Here is a 12,271-nt window from a genome sequence, read left to right as displayed (position 1 = left end):
TGTTGAAGTATTACATCAGTATTATGATGATTCTATTAAAAGGGAAGAATTAATCAGTCTGTCTGTCTGCCTGTCTGTCTGTCTGCCTCCCTCTCTGTCTGTGTGTCCCCTCAGCTCCGACTCGGAGGGGAACTTTGAGACGCCAGAGGCGGAGTCTCCTGGCATCCTGAAGCATCTCACGCAGCAGAACATCTCAGGTAGGACCTCCACCTCCTCCACCTCTCCCACCTCCTCCTACTCCCTTCCTTAACCACCTATCCCCAACAACCTAACCCCACCCTCCACAGTGTTGAATGCTACGTCTTCCTAAACCAATCAGATGTTCTTCCACTGAGCGGGTTGGCTCTAGCCGAGGGAGGCTGCAGCGTAGCGTCGGGTTCCTTCACCGGCGTACGAGTCGTGGCTCACCCCGGGAGTGGGTTTTAAATGAGGCAATGTCGCGTAATTCAAGAGTTAAAGCTCCCAGATAAAAAGTCACAAGTGGAATGGTGAGCAGGCCGGCCTGCACCCCGGAGACTCAAGGTCCATGGCAAACATCTCCGTGAAACACAAAGTGAAACCATGAAGGAGACGAGAGCTGTCCCACATCGGGGGGGGGACTGTCCAGATCTGGGTCTGTCTGGGGGTCTGCTGGTCTGTCTGAGGCCGGACGGACTGTGTACCAAATGGGGGGGTGTTTGGTGCAGAGGGGACACGTGAGGATGTCGACACTTCCTTCGAGCCTCCCGTGTCCTGGATCCACACCCTGGACCGGCCTGCTCTGGCCCCTCCCCCCTTCCTCCCCCTGACCCTCCCGTCTGGCTCCCCCCTCTCCCCCCCTCCTCCCCGTGTCCTGGTTTCACCCAACCAGACATGATGTGGGCCCCGCCCCCCTGCCTGCTGTTACCATGGCGACGGCGGAACAGCCCGGGAGCCTCCTCCTTCTCCGGGGGATAATGGAGGCCTGCCGATCGGCCCGTCTCCCTCGCTCCCACTCTCACCCTCTCACACGCGGTCTCCGCACGGGAACGTCCGGCAGGATTTGGTTACGCGGCGCGGCGGCCTTTAGAGGCGCTTTGCGTCGCTGTCTTGTGGAGCGGAGAGTTAAGTAAAGGGCGCTGGAGGAATGGGGTCAGAGACAAAGCGGTTATGTAACCACACGGCCCGTCCCCTTCCTGCAGCAGTGCAGAACAAACTGTCTTCCTGCTCACACAGCCCTACGCAGCAGAGGCTGCATTACACTCATACATTAAATATGACTCTCTGCAGAAGCAGATAGTCTTGCTTTTTAATGACCCCTCATCCTTCAGGGGTACGGTCATGTCATCCACCCGACCCGACTCCGGATCGTAGCGTTCGGCCGACATCTGGTTTCATAGCGTCTGGTCCGGCGCGCTGCTCTGGGTTCCTGTCGCTGCGTCTCCCCCCGCTTCCTGTGGGCGTCTTCAAGCTTTCTCGTGAAACTTCACCAGCGCCTGATGTTGTTTCGGTTGCTAGGCCACATGGCATCGCAAGCTCTGTAGGGTGTGGTTCCTCATATTTTCCCTGTGTGCTTGTCTGTGAGTGTGTCTGTGTGTCTGTGTGTGTGTGTGTGTGTGTGTGTGTGTGTGTGTGTGTGTGTGTGTCTGTGTGTGTGTGTGTGTGTGTGTGTGTGTGTGTGTGTGAGTCTGTCTGTGCCTGTGTGTGTTTGTGTGTGTTTGTGTGTGTGTCTGTGTGTGTGTGTTTGTGTGTGTGTGTGTGTGTGTGTGTGTATGTTTCTGTACTGTGTGTGTGTAGTGTTCTACTCTCTGTTTTCGTTTCATTCTTCACCCCAGGCAGTATAGCGTACTACAGTTGAACCCTGTTGGTTTACATATATTATTATATTATGACATTTTGCTACAGGAGCCAGCTCTTCCAGTATCCTATCTTTTACGAGTGTGTAAAGCTATTGTATAAGCGTCGTCTCACTCCTCAGCCTGTGATTGGTTGATATAGAGAGGTGTATCTCTCAGGTGGAGAATGCTGAGCAGCCAGCAGGTTTATGACTCCCTGCGCCGCTGTGGGAGGAATGTGATGAGGACGCAGAATGTGTGAGGACTTGATGTGGGGACGTTTAGGGACACAGATGGCAGGAACTATTCTCAGAGATAACTGAGGCAGAGCAAGGAGATCCACTGATTTAACTCATCAGCTTTGTAGATCATTTTCCGGATGTTTACTCATTGTATTCTACATTGTATTGGGATGTATACATATTGTATACATCCCACTGTAATTGTTTTCGCTGATTTCATTGTCATTTAGTATTTGATCCTATTTTATTCTTGCTCTTTTTGTATTGTATATACTTTATAGATATATTTTATCGCAATTGTTATATGTTATCGCTATAATTGCGTTTGTTGTCTATGCTCGTCGCAACTATAAATGAAGGAAACCTCGGTGTCTCTCGAGTGAATTTAAAGGTTACTGTATTGTATTGTATCTGTGTTCCCATTGGTCCTGCTCCCTGTGTCTGTGATCCTATTGGTCCTGCCCCTGTTTATCTGTGTTCCCATTGGTCCTGCCCCTGTTTATCTGTGTTCCTTTTGGTCCTGCCCCTGTTTATGTGCGCCCATTGGTCCCGCTCACTGTTTATCTGTATTCCCATTGGTCCCGCTCACTGTTTATCTGTGTTCCCATTGGTCCCGCTCACTGTTTATCTGTGTTCCCATTGGTCCCGCTCACTGTTTATCTGTGTTCCCATTGGTCCCGCTCACTGTTTATCTGTGTTCCCATTGGTCCCGCTCACTGTTTATCTGTGTGCCCATTGGTCCCGCTCACTGTTTATCTGTGTTCCCATTGGTCCCGCTCACTGTTTATCTGTGTTCCCATTGGTCCTGCTCTCTGTCTGTCCAGGGGAGGCGGGGCGTCCGGCCCTGAACGACCTCAGCAGCCGTTCCACGCCGTGCTCCGCCGGCTACGCTCTGGACCACAACCTCAACCTGACCCGGGGGCCCAATCCCGGCCCCGCCCCGCCCACCGCGGCCCTGCGGCCCCCCAGCCTGCCCCTGGCCTCCCCCCACACCCGCCCCGACCCCTCGGAGGTGGACGACGAGGCCCCCCCCGCCCCCGGCTCCACCAGTCCAGACTCCAACACGCGCCTCCCCGTCTCCCCCGGCGACGACGACCCCGACGTCATCAACGGGAACCTGCAGCGGCCCGGCGGCCGCGCCGCGACCTTCGACCCCGAGGCCAAGGGGCGCTCCGCCCAGAAGATCATCGCTGCCGTGAACACGTATGTAGGGTTCTGTGACCTTTGACCTTTCATGGGATCTGTCTTCTGTGAACTTTGACCTTTCATGAGATCTGTCTTTCAACTAGATGCACATGCAGAGCTACAAAGTAGACACGTCATCGCAGAACTAATGCAGAAGTTATTAGAAATTTAGATTTATTTTGTCTGATTAGATGTGATTTATAACTACCATCTCGGTAGACAATATGGAAATCTCCTCTGCAGGCCAGACTTGAGTAGGTTCAGAAACTCCTTTGAGTTTTACAGGACGTGTATATGACACTAACAGCGTTATAACTAGCACATTATACAGGTATTAGTATGATGTCTACGCAGGTGGTGTAGTTTGATACACTTTGCTGCTGCTACTGAATTATCAAATGAAAAACAAAATGTGATACCTTTCAAACGTCACATCCTCACCACTATCACGCAAGTAGACGTTTTGTTTTCATAATTTCGTCTGCAAGTCCAAGCAAGCGCTCAACATTCCAACAGGAAATAAGACGCATTCAGACGCACACCATCTCCCAATAACCCAATAACCCTCTGGCATCACAACATTTAGACCCAGCACCCTGCTTTACATCTCCCAAAGATGAACACAAAGAACACAGGGACAGAGAACCCAGAGACACAGAACCCAGAGACACAGAACCCAGAGACACAGAACCCAGAGACACAGAACCCAGAGACAGAGAACCCAGAGACAGAGAACCCAGAGACAGAGAACACAGAGACACAGAACCCAGAGACACAGAACCCAGAGACACAGAACCCAGAGACACAGAACCCAGAGACAGAGAACCCAGAGACAGAGAACCCAGAGACAGAGAACACAGACACAGAACCCAGAGACAGAGAACCCAGAGACACAGAACCCAGAGACACAGAACCCAGAGACACAGAACCCAGAACTATCGTTGGCCCCACAGTACTCATCGTTTCATTCGTTCTCTTTGTGTATCTGAGTCTCGGTCTAACAGTAACTGTCATGTTTGTTACTCTCCGCTGAGTCCGTCCTTTAACTGTGCCCCCCCCCCCCCTGTCCTTAAACTTCCCCCCCCCCTTTGTCCTCCTCTGCATCAGGACTTCTGAACAAGTCCCTTTCCTCTGTGTTCTGTTGTAAGTACACCACGCACCGGCTGCGTGTGTGTGTGCGGCTGGGTGCGTGCTCGAGGTGGTGTTTGTTAAGGGCATTTGTTTGTGGGTGTGTGGTTAGGATTGTGTGTTTGTATACGTGTGTGTGCTTGTGTGTGTGTACGATTGTGTGTGTGTTTGTTCGTGGTTGTCTGTGTGTTTGTGTGTGTTCATGGCTGTGTGTATGTGTGTGTCAGTGAGAGTGTGTTCACGGTGGTGTGTGTTTGTGTGCGACAGTGCGAGTGTTTGTCCACGGTGGCGTGTGTGCGTCAGTCCGAGTGTGTGTTCATGGCGGTGGGTTTTTGTGTGCGTCAGTGCGAGTGTCCATGTTGTCCAGAGGCAGGGTGTGTCTGCAGGAGGATAGGCTCCTTTGTCCCCCGCTCCCTGGCTTCAGTGTCCCCACCCCACCGAGCTCAGTGCGTGTGGGTGAGAGTCCGGCTGCCCTGGAGCAAGGCAGCGGCGCCGCGTCACGCTTTCATCACCTCCTGCGATCCTTCCTGTTCCTTTTGTTCCGAACGTCCTGCTCAGCTTACTAGGACTAGGCATTAGAGCAGCGCTGACACACACACACACACACACCCACACACACACACACACACACACACACACACCCACACACACACACACACACACACACACACCCACACACACACACACACACACACACGCTATAAGATACACACACACCCACACACACGCTATGAGATACATGCACACACACACACACACACACACAGATTAAGATACAACACACATAAACACTAAGATACACTTACATACACAAACACTGAAGAACTCACACACACACACACACACACACACAACATTGATGTATGTTGACCTCTGACCTCTGCCCCCCCTCCTCCAGGAGCTCCTGTAAGATGAAGCAGTGCCGGGCGCCCCAGAAGGAGGCGTGTGTTCAGGTAGCAGCTGATCCAAGACACTGATTACATCTCCTTATCTGGAAGAATCACTCAGAGGAACACTAGCCCTGGGCCAGCTATTAACAGAGAACGTCCTGCGTGTGTGTGTGTGTGTGTGTGTCTGTGTGTGTGTGTGTGTGTAGCAGGAGAAGCCCCGGTCAGACCGCGGGGGTCTGGCCACTGACGAGGAGAAGCTGGCGAGCAGCGCGGGCGGGAAGCCGGACCAGGATGGTGCGTTACATGGGCGAGAGGGCGGGACTATGGAGTTAGAGAGGGCGGGACTATGGAGTTAGAGGAGATAGAGAGGGCGGGACTATGGAGTTAGAGGAGATAGAGAGGGCGGGACTATGGGTTTAGAGGAGAGAGAGAGGGCGGGAATTCAGTTACATGGGTTTAGAGGAGAGAGAGAGGGCGGGACTTTCAGTGTCATTGGTTTAGGGATATGAGAGAGCAGAGGCGTGCTTCAGTCCTTCCTCACCTCCCTCCCCTCTCCTCCCTCACCTCCCCTTCCCTCCCCTCCTGTTCCGCCACCACCAACAATCTTTTGCATTTCATTCAAACGTGTGTGAGGGGCCTGTCACCGGGCATGCTGGGAGCTTAGTGCCGCAGACTCTTATCAACCCCCCGCAGAGATCACATTCAATTATCATTTAAGACAATGTCATTATTATTAATGGAATCATTAAGCAGACACTTGTATTCACAAGCAGCCTAACAAGTGACGCCATTTTATTCTGCGGGAACACATCAATGTGGCAAATCAAGGACAGGCACAGATAATGGTGCTTTGTTTTACTCCCACACTCTCTCTCTCACCCTCTCTCTCTCTCTCTCTCTCTCTCACCCTCTCTCTCTCCCTCTCTCTCTCTCTCACCCTCTCTCTCTCTCTCTCTCTCCCCCTCTCTCTCTCTCCCTCTCTCTCTCTCTCTCTCTCCCCCTCTCTCTCTGCATCTCTCTCTCTCTCACCCACTCATTCGCTCACTCACTCACTTACTCACTTTCTCTCTCTCTCTCTCTCTCTCTCTCGCTCTCTCTCTCTCTCTCGCTCTCTCTCGCTCTCTCCCCCTCTCTCTCTGCATCTCTCTCTCTCTCTCACCCACTCATTCGCTCACTCACTCACTTTCTCTCTCTCTCTCCCCCCCCCCACACACACACAGTCAAACATAGTGTGTTGGTTCAGCAGTAAACAGACCATCAGATCCGCAGGCTGCATGTGACACATTTCTCTCTCCTGACTAATTCCCTCTCAGAGAACTAGTGAAACTTTGTTTCAAACAAAAGTTTGAAAAGTTGAAAGTAGTAGTTGATAATGATAAACTAGTTTATTGCATTTATATTATGATAGTATCAGATTCGATTTTTTCCCCGGAGTCAAATATTAAGAAAAAAAAAGAATTATATATATATATATAGCGCTTTTAAAGACACCCAAAGCCTATAGTTATATTGTCCCAGTGATTGTATGATAAATAGTAATCTGAATGATTTAAAACAAATTGACTCAGTATAAACACTAAAATAGTTATTGAGAACTTCTGGAAACCTTTCATTGGTTTCTAACTAGCATATTGAATATGTTCACGTTATACTGGAGTCGTGCGTCGCTGTTTAACTATACCGTGCTATACTGCCACCTGCTGGTGGCTTTCATAAATTCTTCACTATGGTCCTCAAGTTATTCCTATCTCCAACATGTAGAATTGTAATAATGAATGAATGAGATGATAATAATAATAATGATGTACTTCCTTCGGCAGCCAAAGAGTGTAGCCTGGCATCAAGAGCGGAGGATTCCGACTGTTGCTCTATGGTGGTGAGTAGGCCTTGATCTGTTGGTTTACAGTCAAACAGGATTCGAGCCTATATAGTACTGTAGCTCAATGCAATGCTAATAAGTAGGGCTACAAATGTAGTTTCCCAATGCTTAAGAATTTACTAAATTAAACATGGTAAATTGAATCACGTGTTAGAAACTCCAAATCAAGGTATTTTTGCCGTTCGTAAATAACACCGGACGTTGAATGACGCTCAGCAGTGTCCTAGCGTCACAATCCAAGAAGTACCTCGACGGGCCGCTAGGGGGCGACAGGGCTCGTTTTCACTGGTGACTCGTTATATTCTGCTTCATCAGGGGCAGCATCGAGCGTCACTGACGCAGTGTGTTTATTCTGTTCCCTGCCTAATAAGACCACACGAGGTGAATGACCCACTGCTGCCTGAGTGAGCAACGGTGCATTCCTATCCGCCATGTCATTTGGCCTCCCATGTCTCGCTGGTGAATCTTACCAAAGCAGTCAAAGCATGTTAGAATATGACCTTGTTAACAAACTACGTATCCACATCTGCAAAATATAGGAGGACTATACTACAAATTTACTGTTTTAAGTTTTACATTTTATAGAAATCGGGCATTCATTAAGTACATTTATAATGTTCTTACGTTATAAGAAAGGCCTTTATCTACGGATATTCCGTAGATTGTGACAGGGGCCTCAGAACGGAGCTGTATGGAAGGGTTCTGTGGCCCCTACAGCCAGGCCCTAGAGGACTGACATCAGGGCTACACTGAATGATTCTGTGGCCCCTACAGCCAGGCCCTAGAGGACTGACATCAGGGCTACGCTGAAGGGTTCTGTGGCCCCTACAGCCAGGCCCTAGAGGACTGACATCAGGGCTACACTGAAGGGTTCTGTGGCCCCTACAGCCAGGCCCTAGAGGACTGACATCAGGGCTACACTGAAGGGTTCTGTGGCCCCTACAGCCAAGCCCTAGAGGACTGACATCAGGGCTACACTGAAGGGTTCTGTGGCCCCTACAGCCAGGCCCTAGAGGACTGACATCAGGGCCACACTGACAGTGACAGAAGGAGAATGATTACACTCAGATTATCACCAGTCATAATCCAGGGAAAGACGAGAGAGAGAGAGAGAGAGAGAGAGAGAGAGAGAGAGAGAGAGAGAGAGAGGAGGAGTGTTTAATGTAAAGCAAGAAAAAGAGGAGAAAGAGATGGAAAATATTGCAGGAATGAATAAATACGATTGAGTTTTTATTCTACTTACTAATTAAGAACTGAAAGATATATACAAGTGCAGCCAATCACATGCATTAATAAAAAACATCAAGGATAAGGCAAAAAAGCACAAAGCTTCTCTTCGTTGCTAGAGAAGGAAGGACGAGAAAACACTAGAATGAAGGATGCAAAGCACAGTTATCCTCTTCAGTAAGTAACAGCATCTTAGTCCTGAACACAATCACAGATGGACGATGTCATCAGAACTGAAACAAAGACTATATTCCTTAAATCAGACCCAGAATGTAATGCAAACATCTGGATTCAAGCCATCTTGTGTAAACTATGGATACATGTACGCTCACAATGAATATAAATGAATCTATTGTGTTTCTATCTGTCTCTGTCCTTTATCGATCTCCCAGCGTGAAGAGCCCTGCAAGAGGAACAACAACAAGAACCAGGAAGGAAGTGTGCTCCAGAAGACAGGAAGTCAGCTCCAGAAGACAGGAAGTCAGGTGCTGGACTCCATCTGCATCAATGAGACGGAAAAGCAAGCCGTGCTCACACTCATCAGAGATGAGGTAGGCCTGCTCACTATTATCACACTAGTGACACATTTAGTTTAGTTTAGGCTAGTTTAGTTTAGTAGGCCTGCTCACTATTATCACACTAGTGACACATTTAGTTTAGTTTAGGCTAGTTTAGTTTAGTAGGCCTGCTCACTATTATCACACTAGTGATTCATTTAGTTTAGGCTAGTTTAGTTTAGTAGGCCTGTTCACTATTATCACACTAGTGATACATTTAGTTTAGTTTAGGCTAGTTTAGTTTAGTAGGCCTGCTCACTATTATCACACTAGTGATACATTTAGTTTAGTTTAGGTCAGTTTAGTTTAGTTTCGTAGGCCTGCTCACTATTATCACACTAGTGATTCATTTAGTTTAGGTCAGTTTAGTTTAGTTTCGTAGGCCTGCTCACTATTATCACACTAGTGATACATTTAGTTTAGTTTAGGTCAGTTTAGTTTAGTTTCGTAAGCCTGCTCACTATTATCACACTAGTGATACATTTAGTTTAGTTTTGGTCAGTTTAGTTTAGTTTCGTAGGCCTGCTCACTATTATCACACTAATGATACATTTAGTTTAGTTTAGGTCAGTTTAGTTTAGTTTCGTAGGCCTGCTCACTATTATCACACTAGTGATACATTTAGTTTAGTTTAGGTCAGTTTAGTTTAGTTTCGTAAGCCTGCTCTCTATTATCACACTACTGATACATTTAGATATGTTTGGTTTAGGTTAGTTGAGTTTAGTTTATGTTAGTTTAGTTTAAGTTAGTTTAGTTTAGTAGGCCTACTGCAGCACAGCTTATACCCATTATCATACTAGTGATGTATGATTTTATTTTATAGCTTTAGTTGTATTTAGTCTAGTGAAGTTTAGTTTGGTTCTCTTTTGTTGGGCGAACCACAGCAGTTGATGACTCTTTGGTTTGAGTTACTGACTGTTTTTCTGTCTTCTTTAGATCATCACCAAGGAGGAGCAGGCGAGCGACTGGAAGAGGAAGTACGAGGAGGGCAGACAGGAAGTCAGTGAGATGAGGTGAGGAGGAAGCTCACGCGGTCCGTCTGGGATTACTGACAGACTGGAACGATGTTCAGACAGACAGATGGAGGAAACAGAGGATGAATCAGTCATGTGACCAAAGGGCCGTGGTGTTGCCAGTTATTTTTAAATCCCTCTCTGCAGGAGAACTCTCAACCTCTTTTTACATTTCAGGAAAATCGTGGCCGAATATGAAAAGACTATCGCTCAGATGATCGGTGAGTTATTAAAACATCTCTAACAGTCATGAAATATAGCTGATTATTATGTTTTTCACATGAATCTATGAACATAAGGGTATGTCCTAATGTCTGTCAATTGTAAACCGATAAGGAACCAACAGTTCGACCTGATGAAAACGTGTGGCTCCTGTCTGCACCCAGAGCCCTCGAGAAACACAGTTTGGTTTGATCGCAGAACCCTCTAGAAACAGTTTGGTTTGATCCCAGAGCCCTCTAGAACCACAGTTTGGTTTGATCCAAGAGCCCTCTAGCAACACAGTTTGGTTTGATCCCAGAGCCCTCTAGAAACAGTTTGGTTTGATCCAAGAGCCCTCTAGCAACACAGTTTGGTTTGATCCCAGAGCCCTCTAGAAACAGTTTGGTTTGATCCAAGAGCCCTCTAGCAACACAGTTTGGTTTGATCCCAGAGCCCTCCTTAAACACAGTTTGGTTTGATCCCAGAGCCCTCCTTAAACACAGTTTGGCCTGATTGAACATGTGACCCTATGGACTCACGTGACCCCCTCTCTGCTGTTCCCCAGAGGTGGAGCAGCGCAACAACATGAGCTCCCAGAAGGCTTTGCAGGCGGTAACCATGGAGAAGGACTCTGCGCTCAACGACCTGAACTCGGTGGAGCGCTCGCTGTCGGACATGTTCCGCCGCTACGAGAACATGAAGAGCACGCTGGACGGCTTCAAGAAGGTGAGGAGGACCTCGCTCACACCCGGACACACCTCCAGATCACAAGGATTACATCGTCATCATCGTCATCGTCGTCATCATCGTCATCATCCTCCCCATCCTCATCATCACCATCATCCTCCTTCTCCTCCTCCTCATCATCATCATAATAATCCTCCTCCTCCTCCTCCTCATCCTCATCATCACCGTCATCCTCCTCCTCCTCCTCCTCCTCCTCCTCCTCATCATCATAATCCTCCTCCTCCTCCTCCTCCTCCTCCTCCTCATCATCATCATAATAATCCTCCTCATCATCATCATCATAATCCTCCTCCTCCTCCTCCTCCTCCTCCTCCTCATCATCATCATAATAATCCTCCTCATCATCATCATCATCATAATCCTCCTCCTCCTCCTCCTCCTCCTCCTCCTCCTCCTCATATTGTCTCATTAGTATTCGAGGGTTGGCCGATATTAGGGCACATGTAGCCAGAATTAGCTTGGTACCTTATAGGGTCATGCTAACTCTGTGAGCCCTTCCTGCTTCCTGTGCAGAATGAGGAGGTGCTGAAGAACTGTGCCCAGGAGTACCTGGCCAGGGTGAAGCAGGAGGAGCAGAGATACCAGACCCTGAAGCTCCACGCCGAGGAGAAACTGGACAAGTAAGGCTGAGGATACGGGATCCAGCTAGCTGCTCTACCGACCAGCCACTACTGACCTCTACTGACCGTCCACTACTGACCTCTACTGACCTCTACTGACCATCCACTTTCGACCCTCCACTACTGACCTCTACTGACCCTCCACTACTGACCTCAGTCTGACCAGCTACCGGAGCTGTTAGAGACCGTCCACCACTACTGACCATCCACTACTGGAGCCGCTATCTACTGACCGCCCTTTACTACTGACCAGCTGCTGTAGCCGCTACCTACTGCCCGTCCACTGCTGACCTCTACTGACCTCTACTGACCTCTACTGACCTCTACTGCCCGTCCACTGCTGACCTCAGGCTGACCCCTATGCCCACTGGTTGGTTTCCCTCTCTGCCCTGACCCTCCTCACCGGTCCCAGGTCATAACACCCGTACTTACGATGTGACGTAACCACAGTCCGACCCAAATCCTCACCTGTTCCCTAAGAAACGTCCAAATGAGAACGAGCAATTCTGATTGGTCTTTTGCTCCCCCCCCCCCCCCCTGTCCTCCAGGGCCAATAAGGAGATAGCCCAGGTGCGCTCCAAGGCGAGCTCAGAGAACATGGCTCTCAGCGCCACCTTGAGGAAGGAGGCCATGAGGATCGAGTCTCTGGAGACCGCCCTGCAGCAGAAGGTACTAACAGGGCATCACTAGCTGGGGGGGACTAGCTATTAGTTATTAGTTATTACTTCTTAGTTCTTAGTAATGAGTTATGATTTATGTGTTATCATCAACATTGTTACGATACGCTAT

At 48.8% G+C, this 12,271-nt stretch overlaps 1 protein-coding gene across 2 annotated transcripts in view; it reads left to right on the top strand.

The window, feature by feature from the left end:
* The window catches only part of LOC307090252 (transforming acidic coiled-coil-containing protein 1-like), a 29,460-nt gene that overhangs the window by 14,256 nt on the left and 2,933 nt on the right, over positions 1–12,271 (top strand). For both annotated transcript variants that reach the window (XM_079756828.1, XM_079756827.1), the window contains exons 2-12: positions 115–197; positions 2,860–3,238; positions 5,247–5,301; positions 5,445–5,532; positions 7,059–7,114; positions 8,737–8,895; positions 9,838–9,914; positions 10,092–10,135; positions 10,681–10,841; positions 11,376–11,482; positions 12,031–12,151. In XM_079756828.1, coding sequence (XP_079612954.1) covers positions 115–197; positions 2,860–3,238; positions 5,247–5,301; positions 5,445–5,532; positions 7,059–7,114; positions 8,737–8,895; positions 9,838–9,914; positions 10,092–10,135; positions 10,681–10,841; positions 11,376–11,482; positions 12,031–12,151 — 1,330 coding nt within the window. The remainder of the gene's footprint in view (positions 1–114; positions 198–2,859; positions 3,239–5,246; positions 5,302–5,444; positions 5,533–7,058; positions 7,115–8,736; positions 8,896–9,837; positions 9,915–10,091; positions 10,136–10,680; positions 10,842–11,375; positions 11,483–12,030; positions 12,152–12,271) is intronic.

The sequence above is a fragment of the Pollachius pollachius genome, assembly GCF_949987615.1.
Source record: "Pollachius pollachius genome assembly, chromosome: 1".
Classification (NCBI taxonomy): Eukaryota; Metazoa; Chordata; class Actinopteri; order Gadiformes; family Gadidae; genus Pollachius; species Pollachius pollachius.
Note: the sequence above shows the minus strand (reverse complement) of the source record. Positions and strands in the feature narration are given on the sequence as shown.